The sequence below is a fragment of the Malaya genurostris genome, chromosome 2 (genome assembly GCF_030247185.1).
Source record: "Malaya genurostris strain Urasoe2022 chromosome 2, Malgen_1.1, whole genome shotgun sequence".
NCBI classification, from domain to species: domain Eukaryota; kingdom Metazoa; phylum Arthropoda; class Insecta; order Diptera; family Culicidae; genus Malaya; species Malaya genurostris.
In genome coordinates, this window is record NC_080571.1 from 309,454,297 (window position 1) to 309,480,647 (window position 26,351).

At 38.0% G+C, this 26,351-nt stretch overlaps 1 protein-coding gene across 5 annotated transcripts; it reads right to left on the reverse strand.

Moving 5' to 3' along the window:
- Positions 1–1,560: 1,560 nt before the first annotated feature.
- Positions 1,561–25,720, reverse strand: LOC131431059 (mitochondrial carrier protein Rim2). 5 transcript variants are annotated; one of them, XM_058596517.1, is made up of 6 exons: positions 24,893–25,720; positions 5,260–5,458; positions 4,072–4,271; positions 3,711–3,984; positions 2,270–2,487; positions 1,561–2,210 (listed from the first exon to the last, which is right to left on the reverse strand). In XM_058596517.1, exons 1-6 carry the CDS (start codon positions 24,937–24,939, stop codon positions 2,087–2,089), a joined length of 1,062 nt encoding a protein of 353 aa, XP_058452500.1. In that variant the 5' UTR covers positions 24,940–25,720; the 3' UTR covers positions 1,561–2,086. The 5 variants fall into 5 exon arrangements, 2 of the variants coding, with proteins under 2 accessions (XP_058452500.1, XP_058452501.1); XR_009229632.1 differs by lacking the exon at positions 1,561–2,210 and adding an exon at positions 3,408–3,656 and having other exon boundaries at positions 2,423–3,348; XR_009229634.1 differs by lacking the exon at positions 1,561–2,210 and adding an exon at positions 3,055–3,656 and having other exon boundaries at positions 2,423–2,794.
- Between the last annotated feature and the right edge of the window lie 631 nt (positions 25,721–26,351).

Sequence of the window (26,351 nt, forward strand, 5' to 3'; positions counted from 1 at the left end):
TTGTGTTGTTTTTCAATTGTTTTGTATAATACAATCTTCTATGCACTATAATTGATACAACACATTAGTGGGTAGATTTTTGTTTCAATTATAGAGGTTATGATTTCTATTCAACTCTTCGATCAGAATAAACAGATTCAATGGGGTTTCACAAATCGAAATACTCTGTCGAGCCCAGTGGTAAATTAGTAATAAACTTTCTTTCCAAATCCTTTAATACTACATATCCTACGCTACACTTGATCGTTTACGTAACGCGTCAAAGAATTTATTCAAGGTTTGGGTAAATTTTCTTACAATTGTATTACCTGCAATATTTGTTGTTGCTCGCCAACGTTTGGCAACAAGTACGAAAGGCCATCGACATTCTGCTTTTGGCATGCGATCAACATTTCCGAACAATTGAGTTTGCACTTGAAATTGAAGGTGACAAAAATTGGGCCATCAAAATTTAGATAAATCAGACGTTAGCTCTCGTTTTGTAGTCATTTTTTCTGTGATTTTGGGACATACACAACAATAACCGTTTCTTGGCACAATTTAACGGTGTTTCGATACTTGTTGCTCGAACGTTTTAATGTTGCATTTGAGTCGTTGTACTTCATAATTTTTATATGTACTAATAATTTAACGCTTTAATTATTTACACTGGCGTTGAATAATTGTGCACTAGATTCGTGTAGTAATCATTTGAGCTTGTTGAAGCTAATTACAATGAAAACATTAGCTTGCTACTGATTTGCTTAATTCTTATAATTCTTACCCACTGTTTCTTTCTGATCAGTACAAGTTATTCTAATGATTAATGTAAATCACAGTAACTATAAAAGTATTCTAGTCGCCAAAAGGTATAAAGTTTTTTTTTAACAATTCCTACCATGAGCTCGATAAAGTGGTACAAAGCACGATATGATTAAGTCGTAATATTCACTATTGATTTCCTACTAGTGGGATCTTGTCAAGTAGATAAATGCTTTTTCGAGACATCACTCGGAATGCTTTGACAACTTGAAAAAACTGTTATTTTTGCGACTAAATCACTTTCACTGAAAAATTTGTTTTCCGATCAAGTTATCTATCTAGCGTACAATTTATTCACAAGGATAATGAAACCAAACGAAAGATAATGAAACGGTTTCTATTTAATCTTTGGGTTGTTTTGTAGAGGATTGATATAATTAACGTTTGTGCTCAATCGTATCGAAACCCTGTAAGTGCTGAATCATGAATAACAAGCACTTATAAGGCTATAGCAAATAATGCTAGCAGCTTCAAGTGACAAATGATTTCCTTGTGATTTCTGAAATTTGGCTTTCAGTTAAATCAGCTCCCGCATAAACTACACCTAGCTTTGTACTAGAATTTCGTCAAAAGCATTTTGAAGTTAAAATAAAAAATTAATATAATTTCTTACCAACTTCATATTTTCGTATTCATGGATAACCTAAAGGGAGGCAGAAGGATGTATAAATCCTACATTGCACTATTCGTGTCAGCGGAGCTGATTTATGGGTGCGCCATTAAAAATAGACTTATAAAACGAACTAACAAACAAAGCGATTTTTCGTAAAACCGAAAATATAATTGAAACAAAAGGCAATAGAAACGATTGCTAAAACAGATACACAGTCAGTCTCTCAGTCAATCAAGATTTATAATCTTTTCTTCTTCTCTCGCTACTACACTAGGAAATTGTTAAGCAATAATTTAGTTCAACACGCTTATTCAAGCAATCTGCAGTGCTTCCTTTGCCTTTTCTTAAACCTAAATTTGTTCGTTTTTCAAAATATAATTAATCTTTTATAAATATTCTCAACTTGGTGTATACAAACAACGATACAGTAAACAGAACCATAATTCAATTTTCTGACTATCATTCTCTCTTTGTTCCCCTTTCGGGTAGACCTTAGAGATCTACGAAGAAATCACATATGCAATGTACAACGAATGCAGATTCGAGCTCCTCCAACGCTCCGCAAGCTCCCACTTCGTGTCCACCACTATCACGAAACAGCAGTGCCGCCACGGCTGGAAAAGGGTGAGTTGCACCACCGCTACTACTTTCCGCCCGGCTTAACTCCTGCTCTCAGTTGCCGACAATTAGGCTACTCGGGTTCAACTGGTTAGATAGCACATAAACAACAGCCTCGTATGTTGCCATCATGATGGCAGTGTTCGGGATTTGGCGCACAAGTTGCGTCCCAAGGCCACTGAAATAGTAGGGTTATTGTCTATCTAAATTTATCATTCTTTGAAATAAACAACTCACCGATACAGTCCTGCCTTTCCTTCCTCCTTCCACACGGTGAAGATTGTCTGCCAGAAACTGCGATACTTGCTGCCCTCCTCGCGCAATCGGGTGCGGGCAACCTCGTGCGGATAGGCGACGATGGACGCTATCGTTTTGGATGTTGCACCGGCAGCCATAAACTCGAGGAAATCTCTGGAGGTTTTATCATCGCCAGGACGTGAGTGGCGCAGTTCGGTCTAAAGAGCAGGCGCAGAAAGCGAGGAAAACCAAAGGTGGTGGATTAGTACGTTCCAACGATCTTGGCGAAACCTTCGAAAGTAAGCGGCAACTGGAAGGAACAAACGACCGAAACGTTTGTTCCTTGCGAGAAGGCCTACGGTAACCACGAATGCCTGATTTGGTGAATGGTTTTAGTAAACATAGATAAATGTAAACTCATACTAGATTCGGATTCGTTTGGGTTTTCACACAACTCTCCCGACACACAGATGAAGGTCGAGTAGCGAGCGATGACGGTTTCGTGAATATACGTGTGTTAACGGACTAAAAAATACGAAAAAATACACAGACGAGAAATTTAGCGGTACAAATTGGACATGTGCTATTGCGAGTTGGGTTATCAGAGGGTACTGTAACGTGTGTGTGTTTGACCTTTTTCCTTTGAAAAACGATACTTCAATGAACAACTACCTTAACTCAAGTGATATGCAATTTTGAATACTATGGGATCACTTTTCCCATACAAGGTTATGTAAGCTAACAATCTCAAAGGAAAAGGATCAATTTGAACACGCGCACGTTACCTCCAACCAGGTCGAATGTCTCACTTAGCAGAGTTCGCCTGCCCAAGCTCGAGCCACATGTCATGTTCTTTTTAGTTCGTTTGGCGCTATTGAGTTAGACGACTTGCGGGATTCCAACAGGATTCCGACAGACCCAACATATACACACATAGACAGGGTACGCAAGTTCGGCTAGACACGGACACACACCCACGGTGTACAGCTGCTTCCTCAGTGTCTCCCATGGTTCAGTTGCTCCACACTCCACTCGCGAAGCTAATCGGCGGGCAGACGGCAGGGGGGCATGCATGAGACCTACAAAACTATGACTGTATACGAAATCTTATGTTGAGCAAATTACCATCCTCTCTTACGACTGATTCCTTTACGACCAATCGCACGGTGGCACGTTTGTCGGCACAGGAAACCAATTTTCAAGGAAAAAACAGTTCCACGGCACAGAGCTCGTTCAGAAATTGCTTTTTCGGTCAAAACCCAGATCTCTCATCAAGCACCCGTTTATTCAAGATGAGATGATCATATTTGTATGTGAATGTGATTGTGACAACACAGACGCACACAATGCATAATGTTAGGATTAGCAAAGGAGCGAACACATACAACTATAAATAAAAGATATCGGTTAAAATATGCAGAAGTGCTCAGAGGATACATACCAGTTTCTTTTTCAACGCCTCGTATATGACGAAATGGATCACCGTTTCCGAGATTCCGAAGTAGCTTGCGGTGATGCCTTTGTAGAAACCTCGTAGTCCCTGAGTGGCATAAATTCGCTTCACACAGTCCGACACGGTCATTTTGCCGTCGGCGTTGTAGTCCAGCTGCAGACGCGTTTTGACAAACCAGATGGGATTGGTGAGGGAGGCAGACACAAAACCGGCACATGAGGCACTCATAATGTGCACCAATGGCGAATTCGCTGGTATGATGCTGTTGAACAATTCAAAGAACAAACACATCAGTGATGATCAGGTTTTGTCCAGCTCGGACACTGCAGACAGCCGGTCGATAACTTACCCATGAGCATTCAGAGCGTTTTTGGCTTTCGAGTATGCACAGAAGTAGATCGCACGCGATGGAGCGACACCGACGATGTTCGGTCCGAGCCCCTTGAATAGAGCCCGTGATCCTTCGGTTTGAACAATGTGCTTCAGGCATTGCCAGATTGAGATCGACTGGACCGACGTTGAGATACCGCACTGTGGGATAGCAAGGACCTGACATTTCAGAGAAAGAAGTCCAAAAGTGGGAAAAGAAAACTAATCAGTCTATTGTGAAGTTGAATATGTACACGAGGCATGAAATGGTATCAGAATGACAATAAATGGCTAAAACCGCTAATTAAACAAACAAACAAAATAACAATGTACAGAAAACAGCCGAATAAGCAAATGAAAGAATAATGTTTCTAATAAAATTAAGCTTGAGAAATTTGTCTAGCACAATAACAATTTCAACTGCTGACTGCCCTTTTGGTAATCTCTCAAACCTTCTGTGGCTGACTTGCATTTTCACAGGTCATCAGATTTGACATTACGTACAAAAAAAACCGGATTGACGCACATACTGCTATCAGTTTTGTAATTAGTCCAATTTACAACGCTACAACCTTACTGGCGCTGGACGTTGCCAAGAAACAAAACAGACCATCTCTCGATCCAGTTCGATCCATGATTGAACCGGTTCTCGTGGACAGATCGAGAACAGTCAGGCACAGAAAGGTTATCACCGTTTCAACATATAGACAGCAACGCGTGCAGTATAAGCCTAGGCTATTGTCGTTAGGTACAACAGTAATATTCTATTTGAAAAATCCGTTCCTTATCAAGCAAAAGGCCGCATCGAGTCCGGTAAACAGTATGACTTATGCGGGATTATATGATGCGCACATCGATTATTCTCATTTAAATGAAGAAACGTTTCCAGAGAGCTGATTAAGCATCAAACTCACAAACAGAGATTCATCCGGTTCTCGACTGAACTAGCAAATAATGCATTAATTTGAATTGACTCTCTACCGGTTCCCGAGCATCCAATGTTTACCGAAACAATTGACGTCCGAGGTGCTTATCAACCTACCGAAATTAAATCTATTACTAAAACAAACACCTAACCACGATGATTACGTGCTACTGGAATGCATGAGACTAAAGCGTGAAGCACAGACGGATGATGCCGGTAGATGTCCTGATCGCGAGTACTCACCGATGGACGCCGCCTGTTAAGAATCGTGCTGGCACATACTCGTCGTCGGGAATGGTGCTCGTTCCCAGAGGTCAGTTTACCGGATTCCACCGTGATGCGGCTCGGTATACTATGGATGAACGAGGCGGACGAGCTTTGCAGACGTGTCTTGACCACTTCCAGTGGACATGTTACAACGGCGCCGGCAGTACCTGCGATACTGAAATGGAGAACCGAAAAGAGCTGGATTAGATTTGGGAAGGTATTGCTTCTCTAAGCGTGCAAAAGCCAAGATCTTTTTGTATTCTTACTCCTAGCAGGTCACTAAAAATGTAGTTAAAGAATATTAACAAAGAACATGACATATTACGCAAGAAAAATTTCAAATGTATGTTTGAATGCGGTGCTCAATATCGCTGAAAAAGATAAAATATGGGAACCAGCTGCTGCTGTTATCCTGATATTATAACAAAAATAAACGCAAGTGAAAGTGTCTGCCACATGCCGTCATTAGGTCGACAGACTGTCAGTAAGCGTATCGAAATGACCGTGTGCGTCAGGAACAAAATATGAACTATAAATAACCGCACGAGTACGATACAATTCCCAGTAACTCGAACCAGAAGTATCCAGATTCAGATTCAATTCCAGCTAGTTCTTATCGGTTTAGCTGAAATGCAGAGTGAGATTCCATATTATTGTCAACTTTATCGCAAGAACTTCACATAACTAGAGCCTTGAACCGATGACGGGAGTTTAGTTTTTTTTTTCAAAAAAGCTATCGAGACATTTTCGTGATAAGAAATTTATCAAGGAAAAAATTCCTTATCCAGGACTTTACAGCACTTGTTACAGATAAAATTGTGACCATTGCATTCTGAACATTTAGTTACCTAAGACTAATAAACGCTCATTGCATTGTGTGTCAAGATGTAGTGTGCGCAATTTTTTTTTACAGTCTAAGATATCTTCGGTCCATCAAATCTTCCCTTATCTTCGTTACATAAACCGACGGAGGGCTACGGCGCAAATATAGACTTATCTTCGTATATCTCGCCACAATTTTTGACAATAGTCCCACCATCAGGCCATACTTTAAACCATATTTTTGCGTATATTCGATGGACAGAAGCCGCCAAATGTCTCGAATTCTGCGTGACACCTGCTTGAAGTCGTGCACTGAGTTGAAATTGCGACAATCAAAGTGAAGGACTGTTAAGGACACCAGCAATTCAATATGAAATGCTATAACACTAGTAAATCGAAAAGGAAACGTAAAAAATCGTATTCAAATTATTAAGTCATTAGGAATTAGGAGCAATTAGAAACTGTATGCTTTAAGATTCTATTTCGGTGGGTTGGCAAAAATGGACCTGCTCAATCAATCAAGTTCTGACCATCACACAACGCAGATGCTAGAATCATTCGCTTTTATACCTTCAGTGTGTGGTTCTGCAGCAAATGAATAAATTCATTTTTATTTACGTTTTCACGTTATCATTGCAAACTTCTGTATCATGACGCCAGTAAAATGCTCGTTCGTTTGTCAAAATATAGGCAGATAGCGAAGATATGACAGTCAAACTCAAATGACACCTAAAATGTGTTAAATCTCTACTACCCGTTATTGTTTCATTTATTAAAAACAGCGGATCTGCAACTACTTCACCGATACATCAGGGACAGCAACCCGTGTGTGACGATCCGAGTTCAATGTAAACACGCACACGAACCGTCGTGATGCATCTTTTAGTGTTTGTTTCAGTATTTCTTTTTCTTCGCGATATCAAGAGACTCGCGATCGACACTGAGTGTGCCGATCACGCTTCGATCACATGCAGGACGTTTTAAGTTTTTGCGATCGAGATCTACGGACTTTGCCCAGCCACATCTCACAGATATCGCGAATAAACATCGCGCCCCGTCCGAGCGAAGAGCCAACGACGGTGCTCCAATAGTGAAAGGTTTGCCATTTTTCAGCAGCCGAAAATGTTTCTGCATTAAAGCCGGAATCCGAACTGTACACTTGCTTTGAAAGCAAAGCGAAATAAATTGTTGAATTTTATCTAGTAATGAGGTAACGTTAGATCATCGTTCTTTTTTTTGTGTTCGGTGCGTGTGTGCAGCTTTAAATTATGGTAGCATTTGCGTGTTTTTATCGCCACGCTTCAGAAGGTCTGCGAAAGAATTCGGAATTTCGCAAAATCACAAAGACATTGTATTCTCTATTAATGTTTGTTTATTTCCTCATAGGCCAAGTAAAATTTGTGATTTTAAGTTATTTTAAGAATTTTTTGTTGTGTGTTGTCATGAAAACTGGTACATTTTTTATCTTTTTTTTTGGGAACGTTCGAAAATGCACGAGCAGAGCTCATGTTAATATATTGCGCTTTTGATAAACCATTTATCAATCTACACTCAGAAGAAGTGGGCAGACCCCGTCTAATTTAGGAGAAATGACATTACTCTGTCTGCAACGCAGTTCCGTTTTGATATGACATTTTTAACGATTTAAGTGAGCAAAGATGTGAGAAATATACAATTATTTTTTTCTTTGGCCTTTAGTGATATTTGTTCTACGACCTATATATTTCATTTCAAAACAAACCGCAGTGTGATGAATCACCAATTGTAAAATAATTCCATACAATGGAACTCCATCGATGGAGAGATACAAATATTTCTACACCAAAAATAAATTTATATCTCAGGAAAAATGCTTCATAATTCATTCGAAGGGTTTAATCTACTTCTGATCAAAACTTTTTTTCTTGTTATCGTTATTTTAAAGGAAAGAAACTAATTATTTTGTCGTTTTACGAAAACATGTCTATGGTTTTTCTTTTCAGTAACAAAATGACTGACATGAGTATTAGTCATAACACTGTATTTGGTTAATGAGTCCGAGCCCGGTTCAGAGTATAAGGCACTAATCTAACAAACCAGATGCCGTATGTTCGAGACCAGATTTGGAAGGATTCTTAGTGTCAGTAAGGCTGTAGCACTGGGTATACAATAGCCATGTACACTTACAAGTCAGTTGCGGTTTATTTACTACGTATGTCATAGATCTATGTATTCATATATGCAATGCAACGAGTTTATCAAAGTGACTTGCACGATTGAGTTTCAAACAATCTTTTTCAACAATAATTTATTCTCAAATTAATGTTAAGCCTGACTTTTCGGATGAAATACCAGTTTTGATCCATTTTCACCAACGTTTGATGGAAAATTGCTTACATTTTATGAATGTAGATTTTAATTCCCTAATAAAAAAGATAGCAACACTGCTTCAATGCATTTGCATTAGATTGCGCTTCACAAAATAAACAAAACTAAATATTTTCTGTTACAAAAACAGTTTTCCGGAAAAATAAATAGTTTTATGACAACATTCCATATACATTGTCTTACGCGTGTTAAAATTAAGGTTTCTATTTTGCGGATTTACTTATAGAAGGTACGTAAATCTTTATATCACAATAATGTCTGCAAGAGGAAATCCATATAGGAATGTGTTTGTTGCTAAATAAATGTATCTGTGGAGGTAAGCTGAAACTGAAATAGTTTTTCTCGAGCAGTTTTAAGGAGAACGGAAGTTTTAGACTACAATTTTCACTTTTCTTGAATTGCAATTTTAAGCAGAATGAACTGACTGGTTTGTTTTTCAACCATATGGATGATTTATTGATTAAAATCAGGAAAAGAAGCGTCGGATTTTGTTTTTACGCACACATTGTTGACATTACTCATACGCTTGCAAAGAGGCTTGCTCCTTAAAACAGAAGGTCAAGTTTCACGGTGGAATGTTACGTTAGTGTTTCAACCAGAAAAACCGTTACGTTACGGATATTTCTCTGAATCTTCCGAATTGAGTGACGACATGCAAAATCTATAATTCGAGCTCGAATGATTAAGCATAAAGACCATTGAAATACTATCACAAAATAATTTGTTTTGTCCTGATATACTCTGGTTTTTTGGCCCCGAAAGGGCGAGTCAGTATTGGCATTCATTTCAGATTACAAATATTAGTCAAATTTCAGAATGAGTTTTTCTCAATGTTTTCATACTTCCACATCGTTTCTTTTTTTCGTCCTTCACCAGTTCGTTTGTCTTCCGCAGTTTGCAAACGTGGTACAATAATTTTCAATCAGAACAAATTCAGAACAATTCAATAAGATCAAATTTTTCGGCACAAAATTCACAGCATTAGCCACAAATCACTTTGGCATTGGTTTGAAATTGCGACATGCATCCAAATCGGACTGTCATAAAAACGACAAATGCCGTCTTTGCAGGTACTCAGTTTAGGAAATCTCACCGTTTACCGTTGGGCGGTTGTCATGACCCTGCCAAATCAGGTACTCCGAAAAAAATTTCGACAGCATCTACCGTGTGAAAGAATGATTATCTCCAGTAAATTCGTTCTCACACCTGGCAACTGCTTAAAATCCGCTTCAATGTAGGTCTCTTCATCAATACCTTTACACCAATATTTCGGTACCAGCTTCGTATGATTTTCTGAGTGTTAGTTTTAAAACACACTCTGTGGGTGTTCGCTTTAGAAAATCCAGAACCTTGTACCTTGGATGATTTCATGGTCCTCCGTACGAAACATTGTGATTCACGGCATCGATGTGTTCAAATTCCACTTGAAATGAAGCATCAGCGCTTTTTTTGCACGATGTTACTGATTCTCGTTCAAATCCTTGCTGGCGAACCACTGTCATCCGTGCCAAGAACCCATGAAACAGTCAAACGATATATATTCATCAGAAATTTACATTTTACGCATTAATATTAGAACCAATACCGCATATGCGCCTTGAATAGCGTTTGAATTGAGGTTAAAACCGGGATCAAACAAACGAAATATCAAAATACAGAGAACATCGTTAACCATTCTCGAAACACGACGGAAATTACCTTACATTGAACATATTAGTTTAAGATGCGTTACTTATAGATTAATACAAAGAATAACGCAATAGTTCATGATATCATGACCTTTGTTCATGGATTTCAATTACACAATAATTTCAAAATTATGAGTCATTTTATCCACTTGTAAAATCATAACCGTACCTATGTGTATTACATCTAATTTATCAGTCACACAGATGATATGATATGATCATGGCTGCAAGTCACTTCGATATGAACCCAAAGGCTTAACCAACACGATAAGACGAATGTTTGAACTGCACTACTAAATGTCACATTTGTTACCAACTTGTGAGACCAACTAGAAACATTCTAGAACTTCGAACATCTTATCATCTATTAGGATTACACTACAATGTGTAGGGTCAGCTCCTCCAAATGCGCAGTTTCAAAATTCTGCGGTTCAATAATCTAATTCTAACATACCGGAAATTACGATCTCATTTTGTTTCCCTTCAGACACATGAAAATCAATCGGTAACTTTCCATAGCGAAATGATTTCATAACAGCCATGACGTCAATGGATCGGTGATACTCCATCGTTCAACTGTTGTAAATACGATAAGGAAGACACATCCATTCGCATGGGTCGTCTGGTTTGATCCGAAAAACACCCGCAGATTACAACCATGTTGTATTTGGCTCATTAAAGTCGTGTGATCCCGTGAATACTTCACACAATCACACTATCTCGGCCGATTCGAGGAATTAAAACAAAAAAACTGGCGGCCAAAAAATCAAGCCTCCACGAGTGCCATCATTATCCGTTGTTGTTGTAGCAAATAGGAGCCATGGTTGTTTGTTCAGTTTAGGAGTCTTATCAAGGGTTTACAGAAATCAACCGTACAGTCATGGGTCACCAGGGCCCTGGCGATACGCTCAGTTCGTACCGGAATAATTGATGGGTTTCGTCTTTTTGCGTTGTTTCAGTCTTTTAATGGACAACATTGCGATAACTGTACTGTAAAAATAGCTACACCAGATCTGGGTTTCAGTGATTACGATGTTCGCTTGAGCGATTCTGGAACTTTCAATTGAACTATGCAGGTGTAGTTCATTCGTTTATCTTTTGCGTATCGGCGGAAAGACTTTTTTCTTTGTGACTTCGATCGATCATGTAAGAAATGTTTGCAAACTCGTGCTCAACTTTTTTTTGTACTTTGTCAACGTTACGGCCAATTAGCAAGGTTCATGCAGTAACGGATAAGGCTTGTTTGTTCGTTACATTGCCAACATCATGTGAAATTTCACGCCGCACTGAAAGTTCACCATTTAACCGGTTCTGCGGGATGAGTGGATAAATTGTATCTTCAATTTGCAGGGGTCTAATTGATTGATTTCTGCCGTCTTCTTCGATTTGATAACGCATGCATATTCGAACGTAGCCAACTCTGATTTTACGCCGTAGCGAATTGGAAGTGATTTTCGGAAAATTACGGGTCTCCACACTTTGACCCCCGCCCCTAGATTAAACGTTCTGTTATGCCCCCCCATACAAGTATGAATGATTTCGAAACCGTCGTACTATCGCGCAATGAGAGGTTCATTGGATCACGCCAGAAAAACAAGCCTCCTCGGTGGTTCCCGCGTACCAAGCCTACCCCGTTATCAACGCGCTCGAGCAACCGCGCAATCCATGGGTCAGCCCCGTGGAGTGACTAATCCGGTTCGGGCCGGTCCGGTACGTGTTTAAGTGCGCCACTTCTATCTCGCTGGGTATTTCATTAGCATCTTTGTATTGAAACGATCGTAGATTGAAAATTCGAAAAAGCCGTTTGCTATATCGTAGTGATGGAAACGTTTGTTTGCCTTAACCATTCACAAATTGTCACGAGCGCACGGAAACTTTTTATAATTCGTAGTGATGGAAACGATATTTTCTGTTTGTTTGCCTAAACCATTCACAAATTGTCACGAGCGCACGGAAACTTTTTATAATTCGTTGAGTTGAACAGAATAAAAACAACTGTTTCAATCCATCTAGTGCTGTAGCGATGCTTTTCACATTGACATTTCTATGATAAATCGATGTATTTGCTATTTTGGAGTTTTTTACTACTACTTCCGGAGCCGGAAACGGAGGACCGACATAACCGAAGTGAGTTGGTTGGGCCTCTGTTTTCGTGTTATATGGTGGTTTGAATCAATTATTTCCGAAATCGGATCCAGATGAAATTCCATAGCAGTCAGCAGAGCTATTAGCGGTACAAACCATAAAGTGATGATCTTACAAGCCAGTTGTCGTATGAGCAATCCTCAGTCTGGAAGGATTCTTAGTGTCAGTAAGTTCCAAGAACTAGTTAGTAATGCAACGATTTCTGTACGTCGATAGTCAGCACCGAATTCTTTTGAAGCAGAAAGTCAAATTCCACAAAAGGAGTTTTTAATTTGAATCGGCATATGTCGAAATCGGATCAGCCATCTTTGAGAAATCGATGTGAGTTCCATTCCGAACATATTTTTTGATCACTGCTGCTGGTGCCTCCAGAATCGGAAATAGAAAACTATTATATCAATTTTCAAGTCCTGAAAAATAAGAAGAAGCAATTACTGTCATTCCGAAAAAGTGGAAGTAGGTTCCGGATGATATTTCAGAGCTTTTTATGAGTCGGTTTAACCATTCACTTTAATCTAATTTTGTTGAAACCGATTCAAGCATCTTCGGGAAAATGATATCACATGATTTGTCACTCAAACACACAACAACGTACTGAGGTTTGCACAGTGATTGCATTGCCATTCTATACGACTACAAACCTGCTCGGAATCCTAAGCTGACAAATTCATGTGATCTATTATTGGTTGGACCAATTCGACCAAGACGCCACATAGTAGTGAAAACGTTCTAATTGGTTGTATATTTTTATAACGATTACATCTACCTCGACCGCTATCTTGTGTCACAAGTAGCACTGCTCGTAAAAATTTCCATAACTGTGTATTAGAAGCAGTTTTAATTTGCATTAACCTGAGAATTTCGCACGTGTTTTGCTCATTCCGATGCAAACAACTTCTAAAGGGATTTGTTCGTCTCTGTGCGACATGTGAACAACACAATTCAATTAAGAAACCAGTATCTTATCTCGGTTCAACTGAGTCGACTTTTTCTGTTGAACATTTTTGAGTTATTTATTTGTTTACGTGCCCTAGTTGAATACGTTTCGTGAGCCAAGATCCGAAAATCCCCAATTAAAAGAAAAGGTTTTACAAATTTTTAGTCTCTTTTTTCTTGAAAATATCATACTTTATTTAATTATATGCCAACTCTGTACAGCTCGCGCCATTCGCTGAGCCAAATAATTGAAAGAATCTTTAAAAAAAAACTATAATACAGCACCTTCTCCCTAACCTCGCCAATTCTAAAAGCATAAAACGAAATATTTTAATGCACTGTCTACTGTCTAGTTGACTATTCCTTGACCGGAAACATTCTTGGCACAAATGAGACAGGCGTGAATGATGAGTGATAAATCCAATTATAAAACAACAACCTTCTGGTGTGTGACGCACTGCACAAATAAATGAATCGAGGCGCCTTTCCGCTTACCTGGTTTCCGTCAAAACAAAAAAATCACAGTGCAACGGTTTTCAATTTTCTCCCAGATACAAAGTCCATCATCGTGATCGTTGCTAAAAACAACCACCGAAAATTGAGGTGCCGTAAATAGCTTGACTCATCTCTCACCGGTGTGTCAATTAAAAGTGTTGGATCAAACCGGATTTCTACGGCGGCGACTAATCGTGGTTTAATTAAAGGAGATTTGAACGAACAATGCTCAAGATAAGAAACTTCCTGGTAGGTTGACAAAAAAAAAACTAACCTTTTGGCGATTGATATCTTATCAAAACTTACGCCATAATAAATTTGTCCCATGCGGTTTCTTGAGTGACAGCAGCGAGATTGCTGCCACTTAATGCGCAGTATAGCCATGCACTCGAGGAGTGCTTTTTATCACATTTCACTCTAATCTTGAAGGTTGCATGGTAAAAAAAACCTACATTATTTACAAAAAAAAGACAAATCATGAGATCATCAAGTTAGCACCACCGGTCTCGGGTGATTGAGCAAAATTTATAGAAAATTTCATCGATGCACACTGTTTTTCTCTTACATACACACGCACACAAGTACAAAAGCGCTAGAGAAATTTCATTTGGTTCATCTCACTATTTGATCGATACAAATAGCAATAAAGCGCCCGGATGGCTATTGTTATTGTACCCAAGGATGGCCAAGGTACCCACGGAAAGCTGGTCAATGATCTATGAATATTCATCTTTTCTTACGAAACGAGACAAACGAGTCCATCACGATTTGACAGTTATTTAAGACTTGTTCTAATGCATGTAGTTTCCCGATCAAAATTTTACTAGTTTGAAGCATCATCAGAACTCACCGGAGAACCCCTCGAGCGTTGTCGTGTTTATTTCGCGAAAAACACGAAATTGCATCATCAGAAATGTTTTGTCGATATTATTTTACTGTCAACACACACAAATATTTGTCCTTGCATGTTCCTTCCACATTTGGAATGTCATTCGAAGGCATTTTTCATTGGGCAATTCTTGTTTACGTTTTAAAGCCTGTTGTTGGTTTATAATTCAGAAGAAAAAAAAAGAAACCCAACCGATATAAATATGTCACTGCGCCTCATTTCTCCCATACAAAAACATGTTGACAATACAAACTCGAATTGCCTATCTGCCAACATTAGTACTGTAATTCGATGCAGAAATAGAAAATAAAATGCACCCATCAAATTAGCTGATAAAGCGAAGGTCATCGCAAATCAGCCCGCCAGTGATGCCTTTCAATTGTACTCGGTTATTCCTTACTAGTTCTGAACGTCTGACTGTTGGATTACAGAGCAGTAAACCGGTTGGTTTGATGGTCTTATCAAGTAACCAGTAGAATCTCTAATAAAGCAGGACCTTTCACATCTGCAATCTGGTTACGTGACAGCATGATCAGTCCAGTGTCTGGCCAAATGAATGCATCTCGTAGATTCTATTTTTAAACTTCTCACCTATCACGCGTTGTGTGACTGGTTGGTTTTCGGGGGTCCGGGAAAAAAGTGACTTATGGTCTAGCAGATAACGGAGTGCGTGTTATCTTGCTGGACTTTTGATTTGAGCTTACCGTTTCAAATGTAAATACAATTAAATTCTATCGCTGATGAGATATGGAATGAAATGTGTTGTGATTGACACAACCAGGCAATATTCGAAGTCCGTCTTACGCCGTAGTCTTTGCGGATGATAAAATGTAAGCTGTGTTATCAGTCTAGACCGAACGTCAGATATATGCTACATGCTCTCCTTTATTTTCTTTTGATAAAAACAACAGAAAAAAAACCTGTTTTAATCCACCTAGTGTTGTAATGATGCCTTTCTCATATCAATCATACTATCATATGTAATACTGTGGTATTATTCAAAATAATTTTCATAGATTCTTAAAAGAATAACCGAAATCGGTTTGTTTGACCGTCTACTGATAAAAACTATCAATTGGAGAAGATTTAAGGTCGATTTATAAAACTTTTTACGGTTTTTCGCCCTTTTCAGTGATGGTATAAAATTTTTAACACATTTTACCCTATATTCCGGATCCGGAAGTAGAATCCGGATGAAATTCAGGAATTACGTATGGGACCACAGAACCTTTCATTTGAACCTAAGTTTGTGAAAATCGGTCGCGCCATCTATGAGAAAAGTTAGAACATTTTACCCCATAACTCCGGAACCGGAAGTCGGATCCAAATGATATTCAGGAATTTTGTATGGGACCACAAGACCTTTCATTTGAATCGGTGAGAATCGGATCAGCCATCTCTGAGAAAAGTTAGTGCACTTATTTTCACAATTTTGTTCACATTTTACTATATAATTCCGGAACCGTAAGTCAGATCCAAATAACATTTAAGAATTTTGTATGGGACCACAAGACCTTTCATTTGAATCTTAGTTTTTTTTAAGGTTTTTCCCCATTTTCATTGATGGTATACAATTTTTAACCCACTTTACCCTATATTTCCGGATGCGAAAGTCGGATCCGCATGAAATTCAGGAATTACGCATGGGACCACAAGACCTTTCATTTGAACCTAAGTTTGTGAAAATCGGTCGCGCCATCTATGAGAAAAGTTAGAACACATATTTTCCTTTTTTTTCACATTTTATGCCATAACTTCCGAACCGGAAATCGGATCCAAATAATATGGGACCTCAAGACCTTTCATTTGAATCTAAGTTTGTGAAAATCGGTTCAGCCATCTCTGAGAAAACCTAGTGCACTTATTTTGACATTTTTTTGCACATTTTACCCCATAATTCCGGAACCGGAAGTCGGATCCAAATAATATTCAGGAATTTTGTATGGGACCACAAGACCTTTCATTCGAATCTAAGTTTGAGAAAATCGGTTCAGCCATCTCCGAGTAAAGTTAGTGCAAAAAAACGTTACATACACACATACGCACATACACACAGACATTTTGCGTACTCGACGAACTGAGTCGAATGGTATATGACACTAGGCCCTCCGGGCCTCGTTTTAAAAGTCGGTTTTAAAGGGATTGCTTAACCTTTCTATATGAGAAAGGCAAAACTCACATTCGAGAGTTCGTTGCGTGTAATGGCATAACTACTAGTTATTAACTAGTACAATCAAACATATAAAATTAAATATCCATCGAATAAAACATTCTCTCCAACGAGGGGCCAAAATCAATTTGAACAACTATCAGAAAACTATATTATCGCAATGTCACTCTCAACTCCACTTGCAAATTATGAGAACGAGATGTCCAGTCAACGATATAAGCTGAGCAGCAGTTTAAAAGTTGTGTTATTTCCTCCATTTACCCTTTCAGTCATTTTCGGTTTTTCAGTAAAGACCATATACTGTAACGTATCGATATTCAACCTATCCGCCGAGAATCGATAATAACGGAAAACAATTCTGTATAAAATGTTCAAAACGACGTATGTAACAATGAGAGATTCTCTTTGTTTACTTTCTCTTTTGATTATTACGGCACTCTTAGCAATCCTTCTGTCCAATTATTTACCGATAGTTATAACTAAAGCTATCATCTTTTAATCTGCTCTGGAGAAATTACCGAATATTTCGCAACAATCGAAAGAGAAAGTAAACAAAGAGAATCTCTCAATGTTACATACGTCGTTTTGAACATTTTATACAGAATTTACCGATTTTTACCTGTGGGAGCTCGTATCTATAGTAGATTTGATTTCCAAAGTGATTCTGGGGTGTAATTACCTTGATTTATCGTATTCTTGATATTCTTTATAGCCAAGCTTCGCAGATTTTTATTATACCGAATAAATTCGACCGATTCTCTCTGCAGACGTTATTTGGGTTTCATCTTGACGAAGGGGAATGAGTAACGTTGGCATTGATACTCTCTTTTGTTGTTGTGAGAGATGAGAATGCTTCGTCTCTCTTCGTTTGTTTTGAATGCGATCATTTACAAATGATATTGAATATGAGGCTGTTGGAATGCATTCATTTATTGAAAATGTGTGACAATTTTAAGCTCTGATCAGAACAAACTGAATCATAGCAGCAATGGAGCACCTTGTTTTTAAACTGTCCCTGTTGATCGCAATGAACTTTATTTAGTTTCAATGATTTCTTGAGCTTGAGCTTGAGCGACCACCCCTGGTTGCTACTCCGTTACTGATCGGGATTAGCTGAAATTGTACAGGGAGTTTCTAGATGATCCATCCTGGGACTGGTAAATCATCCTTCAATGTACATCTTCTGGTAATCCCAGAATTCATTGATCAGTACCGGCGCCGGCCAGGCCAGAACGTAGATCGTCTAAGGAATGGGAAGGGATGTTAGTCCAACACTTGTTGTGTTTTTACTAGAGGCCGTATATACTACTGCGCACTCCACAAGTGTCACGGGAGAAGGATATTTGTTAGTAAAAATTTCAGTATTGGTATTATTCGCGGGCGACTTAGTGTGTTCCGGTTTCAAGATGCTCGGATGTAACACTAAACTCATTGACTTCCCGAGTGAACGTTTCAACAATATCCTATATTGAAGTCCCGGCATGTCTTGATTCACAGCTCTTATTTGAGAAAACTGAAGAAAAAATTGCAATACTATCGCGTAAAGAATGAAAACTTCCCTATTTTTATATAAGAAATTACGCGATACAAAATAAACGAGTGAATAGGATTTAGACAAAATAGTTGATTCATTGCATTGACATATTCTAAACAGTTGTTATAAAATAATTTTAAATCACCAAATAAAGGTCAACAGATTTCACGCGCGTCTTTATTGATTATTTATTATTCTTTATTATTTCCGCTTTCTTATTTTAATTACTTATTAAAACTATTAATTCGTTATATTGGTTGATCTGGGCAGCCGGCTACCAAGAAAAATATTAATTTATTTTTTGAAATATTAATATCAAGTGTTTTTTACTACGTGTTCAATATTATCTCTGTTATTAACTTTGTAATATCAACGGATTTGCGCAATAGTTATAGATTATTTATTTATTTATCATTCAATTTATAATCCTGACAGACAATCAATAACATGGAAGAAGAAAACATTCCAAATTCCAAACTTTTTTTCGAAGTTAGACGGAAATTGATAGGTTGAATGAAGAGATAATTTAGTAAAATAGAGTAATCAGAAGTAAAACATTGAAAATATCTGATAACTGAAAGGAAAAAGAAACTCCTGCAATTATCGCCTTTTACGACATGGAAGCAGGAACCCAGTGGATCTATTCTTGGTTCAGTTTTTTTCCGCCGGATTCCACACGGCATCTAAGCTGATACTGTCCGGAGAGAGCTAATAGGTACTATCAATCTCCTAGTGGACCCCAGCCCCTTTATTTAGTTTCAATGATTTCTTGAGTCCAAGAAAAAGATTAGAAAACAGTCGCCACACTAGGTTTCGATTGGTTTCAAATCTTATTTGACTACTACTCATAAAATTGTATCATTAACTTATACATTTATTTATTTATGATAGCCGGTTACATAAGATTAACACAACTAACGAATATCGTACGCGAGTTTTTATTGAAAATGATTATATTATTCGCAAAGTTGAATCCGGATGTTTTTCCCATTCTTCTACCACCACAATCCTGTCTTGTGATAGTTGTGGTGATGCTGAGAAATCATCGGTCACTAATAGCAAGAAAGGTTGAACTAATATACCTTTCCTTTCCACGGAGACCTGCATGAGCGTGATCATCTACGTTATTGACTATTTGATGTACTAAGCCAGTTAAACTTGTACGCATGGTATGCTATACGATATATATGATCGTACATTCGGTTCAAGATGCGTTTCAACTAGTTTTTATCAATCACGGGAACTTCACTTAAGTGTGTTACAATCAACACGGAGAACCCTTCGATCATAAAATTGCGATTTCGCAGTTTTTGATTTTTGCGATAGTTGATTTAACTAATTTCTTTTTGATTTAACCAAAATGGTTTTTGATTTGCATATATTCAAGTAGTTGAAAAATATGTTGTTTTGAATGCTGTCAAATGCCGGAGACAGTTGAAAGCAAAACAATAATCGCAATGCAAAATCAACAACATTTTTAGTTGAAATCTGTTCGCGTCGCTTCGAAATGTCAATGAAAACAACATCGATGGTTAAAGCATTTGGTGAAATTGTGTTCATTCGATTTGAGAATTTTATGATAACAAGTGTTTATCTAACAGCGGTGTTGTGATAAAGTTAACCTCGTTTGAGATGAAAAAGATTTGGTGACAAATTAGAAAATGTTAATGAATGATCATCTCGTAATCTTTCAGGTATGCGCAAAAATTTTATGCTTCAAATTCGATCATTATTTACTTCCAGCAGACTGTTTTACTTCCAGCTGTTTGATACCGATGATGATGTTCATGCATTAGCAATAAAACGCTTCTTGACATGAATTTAATTTATAAAAGTAACAGGAGCGAAGGGTTTCAACCACACATAACGCGCTGCGATTGAATGGCGCGTTTGAATTGCCGTCGCAAAATTCCAATTCCCAGCCGTTGATGCACCTCATGCTCATATAAATTGACTAAAATTATCAGTGCATAACTTTAGTTCAACCGTTTGAAGGCATCATTTTAGGTATTTTTTTAGAATTTAGATCTTTACTGATCTCAAAACAAACAAACAAATAAAACCGATTTATTTTTCAACTAACAGAATTTTGTTTCAATAACAACACCAGTTATTTCAACTAAAATATTTGTTGAAATTGAAAGGTATGTGTCCTCACTAATTGACAGCATTTTTTTTTTCAAACAGTTGAATTAGTTGTTTCAACCATCGTTTCTGCTAATCGAAAAACAAAAATGACAGTTTAGTTAAAACAACAATCGATTAGTTGTACCAAATTTTAACCAATCGAATTCAGAAAATCAACTAATATTCTGGTTGAAATGGGATCGCGGGTGGTTCCGTGAAAAATTAGTCAACTTCAAATTGACGCATTTTTTCATCGTTCACCTACACACTTCTCATTTCAAAGAGGTGTGTTCAGAAGCCATAAAAACCGTACAGTGTGTTACATAAGAGCGTGGTCACGATTACTCGCGATCGGTAAAGTAGAATGGTGTGATATTTTTTTAACACAGAGGGCAGTAATGTCCTTGATGCAATGCGAGAATAAATCAGCTGACTATTGTTTACAATTCCATTTCAGCATTTTTCCAAAATGAGTACCGCGTACGCTTCGCGCTTCGAAGCAGTTTTTTTTGCTCGCATCCGAAAGGTCCCAAAATGACCCAAGTTGCCGCGGCGAAATACACGAAAAAATCTAAACAGGTTGTGAGTAAGTGAGTGAATCATTTTAAAGAGGTGAAAAATGTCGACGACTTTCCAAATCGCGGCTCTGTCGGTGTATTGTCGGAAAAAGACGAAAATGTGATTGGAGACTTTTTGAAGAATCCGACATTACCTTTACGCGAAGGTGCCTCAAAATTAATTAAAAAAGATTAAATATATCGTACGGAGCTGTTCGCAGACATTTGATAGCAAATAATTTGAAATTTCGAAGTACTTTGCAACATCCGATGTTGAGTGAAAAACATGTGCAAAACGTCTTGAATGGGCAATGGAGCAAAATGGTGTAGTGACCTTGGATTGGCTCTCTCAGTCGCCTGATGCCAATCCAATTGAGAACGTTTGGGCTTGCATGAAGATGAAGCTTGGGAAAAACCGACCACACAATTTGAAACAGCTTGTTCGTCGAATTCACAAATTTGGAGGTCGTTTTCAGAAGAATATGCGCAAAATCTCGCTCAAAGTATGCCTCAAAGTTGTCAAGCCATTATTAACGCTGAAGGGGATTGGTCTTGCTATTAATGTATTTGCATGCAAGTGTTTGATCTAATAAAAAAATATTTTCAGAGTCTTTTCATTTTCTCACAACAGTGACCACGCTCTAATAGAGCGGCTTTATCCGTGTGAAGCAGTTCAAAACAAATGGCCATACTGCGGAGAAGAAAGTGACCAAGGAGGCTGTACAAAACTGATTGGAACGAGTCTAACGAGAAGCTCGGCTATTCGCTTTCGCTAAAAAGGAAGCTAGAGTGAAGAAACATCTTTCTGAAAATTTCTGTTTCTCAGGGTTGATGAAATTTCTTGATTTACTAGAATTTTCTCAGAAATCGAAACTCTGGCAATGCACTGAACGTTACAAAAAATTACGTCTTACTCAGAAGTCGGGAGTAAATCAAAACAACCCCGTTACATTCCGATATATTTCTAATTGAGGAATGTCACGTAGTCACGTTAGCAATACTAAACGCGATCACATTCGGGCTAGCTGTACAGTAATCCTTTCCAAAGTTAAAAAATAAGATAAGAAAAACCATTTAGCGAAATGATATAAATCATTAAATTTCATTTTTTTGCTTTAACTATAAGCAGTTCACTTTTAGTGCTATCGAGAACCTGTCGGCTTGAAAGTTGATTGCATTTTTATTCCATATAGCCTAAACAAATCAAGTTTTTTTTCTAAACTTACTGCCACTGCAAACGACCACTCGACTCAACCGAACAGCGTGTTTTGATTTATCCATTCGTTGAAACTTGTTTGTTCCGCCTAGGTGCCAGTTCTCAAAGCCTGACTAGTGCGAGGTGATGATTGGGCAACCCTTTGTGGCTCGACGCTTACACAGCCCAGCAGAAAAGAAAGTTACCTTTACATTTGATAATGCAACGAAAGCCACCAACACAATGAACCGTACATCGATCATCAGAACCGAATGGAAAATTCCACGCATCACTTCACTTAAGGCCGTTTGGACGTCGCGATAAGCAGTATGTCGAGTTTTTAGGACATGCGAAAATACGCAATCATGCTTGTCTGTGCAACTATCAATCGACCGACAGAAAGAAACCTTACGGCTTGTGGGTATCGGATATGCAACAGCAACTAGCGGACTACAGTAGAACCAGGTAGGAAATCGCGAACGATGGGTTTGTATAAACTATAGTTATAAGTTTTAGGACTGAATACTTCATATAGATATAGGGATCTATACCTTGGATTTAGGTTATATCAACCCACGACTTACTGCATGATAGATGCCAATCTTATAAAATATGCATTCTTTTTAAAGATTTGAACGCTGGAAACGTGTTATAACTTAATCGCACTTCAATTAGAACTACCGTTCCACCAGTTATAAGCTACTATTGATAGTGATTCGTAGTAGTATATGTTTTCAGATTGTTTATTTAGAAACGCAAAATTTAAATAGACACTGTTGTTATCTCTACCGACAATAACTGTACAGAATCAGAAGCACAACCGGATCGTGTCGGTTAGAATCAGTTTTAATTACCTTGATTAACCATCTAATGTGGTCGCGGAGCGATGGATGCCATGTGACACATCCGATATTTATTGACATTAGGACAAAATATTACAGATTTGTACTCATAATTCTAGCAAACTGCTAGGACAAGAGTAGTATAAATAAGCGACAGGAATATCAATTCTAATCAATAATTAGCACAGTCGTGTGATAATCCAAGGCATGTGTTGCAAGTATTTGAGTTGAACATGCAATTATAAGGAAAAATCTGAACTCTTTGAATCAAACCCAGATACTAAACTCGTTATTGAACTTGAGCCTTGAATATTCATACAACATCAATACGAAGAATAATTCTTGTGTAACACTATAGGAAAACTTGCGACAAAATTAGGCACCAATACATTTTTGCAAGGGCAAAACAAATCAAGATCAAGGTCAGTTAGACTCACAAAAAATTGCGACGCAACTTTGCTTATTCGTTGCCTCCCTTCATCACTTTCTACCTGTGCTGGATATAATGATCCAAATAGGAACTCTACTCAGTCCCGACTGGAATGTTCTAACAAAATCGTAGCAAACGATGTAAGAAAACAAACGTTTGTCGACGGGTTCAATTTAATCATTTCTCTTTAAATACTCAGCGATAAATTTTTTAAGTATAAACAATTAGTTATTAATAAAGGCGATTCTGGGGGATCCGCTGCAGAATTATGAACACATTCATAGCTATCAACGTAGAGCACAATACAATTACATAGGCAAACTGTAGTTACGATTATTGAACAGCAGCAAATATGAAATTCATTGCTTTATGACTGAAAAATGCAAAACAAGTTACTATAAATAGCACTGCCTTCGAGCACACGCACGACATGGAGGTATCTGACCGAGGAGAACAATCGTACGACAAGCTCAGTTTTTGAGTAATAGCTGCTTGCTGGTATCATTTCGAGCGAATCGGACGAGTCTCGGTTGTGAACGGGACAAAGTACTGCACAGGATCCTTGTTGCATTAAGGTTTTACCACGACGACAAAGAATGGAGCAGAAACAAAATAGGCTTTCAGATAACGGTATGGCACCTCATGGAGGTACATAAATAGTTCAAGAAAAGTAGATCCAATAGAAGGCTTCCGAGACTGATACCTTTTTTCGTTAGGGATTGTTGCAACTGGAAGCTGAAACAGGGAGATGGTGGCATACGTGAGGTACGACACGTAAGCACTGTAGGGCGGTATGGTATTTCTTCAAACGTGTTAGTGAGTACCAGAAGCAGAGTTTCTTGGCGTGCATGTGTACACTTCATTTGCGGTTGGAAAATACTTTTACACTGTGAAAATCTAAGACGATATTATCGCGTTTTTCTGATAACGATTTATAAACAACCCGCATGTAAAAGTACCATCAGCTCAATAAACTACTCCAAGTATAATCCAAACCGTACTCTTGATCGTCTGACGATATTTAATGTAGCTAGTTTATGGTATTCGGAAACCTGTCTACATTTACTTTGAAGAATAGGCTACTCGTTAAGAATTAGCCTATACAGAAAATGAAAAAGAAAAGTTCTCTCTTTCGTCATCAATGTTAATGTTCGCATGTTGCTTATTAGCCGTAAAAAACGCGAATTATTAATATAATTAAAATAGTGCACAATCAATCTCGTTTTGTTTCGTTTTCTTTTCAGTAATACATTCTAAAAGAGGATTCAATTATAATGAAGTTAGTAGAAATATAACAGGAAAAAAATTATGTATTTAAGGAGCAATTAAGGATCTATTTTGCTGAAAACATTACAAATCGTCCCTCTGATTTACGTTATAAAAGCAGTTGGTACAAAAGTATTTCAACTTACCCTCCAGCGAACAGATGAATGAATGTGTCTCGTTCTCGCTGTGTCATAATTTATCCTGAGTCAGATTAGGCTTCTAATTTTTTACCGTGTATCGTCAAGTTGAAGTACACTTGCCCACACACACACTAAAGTTACTTTATCGTACAATTTTCTATCGTCACAATATACCTCTCCACTTTATTACAGGCCGTTCTTTCCTTCACAGAATCCTTTCCGGCCGTACGTCCTTCCGTTTTACGTCTATTATTTGCGTATTCGTATTTTCTCTACCGCTGAATGTTCAATTTTGAAAGTCACATTTCATAATGCACACAATTTCACAAGCAAGCGTTCAGCAGTGTCGACCCTATGAACGATGGGGCCAAATCACTAGTGCTAGCGCTACTGGCTACACGATCAGCTTTCTAGAGCTGTGATGTAATCACAGAAGAGTGACTATCGTTGATTCTTAAACCGGTTCCCTGAATTTTGCCTGGTTCTGTTTTACCTAGCAAATCGAGTATAAAAACATTCAACTAGGATCAATTCCGCGAACCGGAACCCTTGGCTCTTCTGCTAGTGTTCCGTAAATGTAAGGTTAAGCTCTGGCTGCTTTTCAATTCCTGGGAGAACTAAGACCAAGTCCTTGATTATCGTCGTAATTTATATTCACCCAACACAAACGTAATGTTCTGACAATTTTCTCTTCTCTCCAATTTTGATTATTCACTTTCAATTTTAAATGTCTTCTTCGCTTCACTTTAGCACTTCTTTAGAGTTTGTTTCCAAAATCGCTTACAATTTTTCACTACTTTACACTCTGGCGGTTAGTCGATGACTGAAGAAATGAGCAGCCGAAGCTAAAGTTAATAGTAATAGGGAAAGCTTTTTGTAAGCTTTTATATTCACCAGCATTGCCAGGTCATTTTTCCAAAAATCTGTATTCGGCGCAAAAATCTATCTGTACCATATCGGTATCAGAATCTCGTCAAAAAAGGTCTCGTAGCAACCTTTTCTCCTGTCTATCCATGCTATCAACGAAAATCGGTATTTATCTCTACTATCCATCTATCCATGAATTATCAATATTTCGGGAGTTACATATTACGGCATAGAGATCAGTGGTGTCAACTGTTTTTCCCAAAAATCGGTATTTGGCGGAAAAATTTATCTGTACAATATCTTTCTCGAAAAATCCAACATCGATTTAGTACGGAAACTCGCTCGACCTGGCTTATCCCTATGGAATCCAACACAAAAACTGAAAATCGGTATTTATCTGTATGAAAATTGAAATATCGGTATTTTGAGAGAGCATATCTGTATTCCTGTACCGAGTCAAAAAATCGGTATAGTTGGCAGCGCTGATAGAGATCCAATATCTGTATAAATAGCGATAAATCGGTATACCTGGGAACGTTGCTGCCATATATCTTTTAAAATATCGGTAGTAACATGTGATAAGGGCATATCGCGCGAT

Excerpts from the sequence above, each read along its gene's own strand:
- LOC131431059 (XM_058596517.1), bottom strand. The coding sequence starts at position 24,939 with ATGACACAGCGAGAACGAGACACATTCATTCATCTGTTCGCTGGAGG. Across the intron at positions 3,985-4,071 it reads AACGCTCTGAATGCTCATGG|CATCATACCAGCGAATTCGC; the intron begins GTAAGTTATCGA and ends ATTGTTCAACAG. Across the intron at positions 2,211-2,269 it reads GGAAAGGCAGGACTGTATCG|TGGCCTTGGGACGCAACTTG; the intron begins GTGAGTTGTTTA and ends CTACTATTTCAG.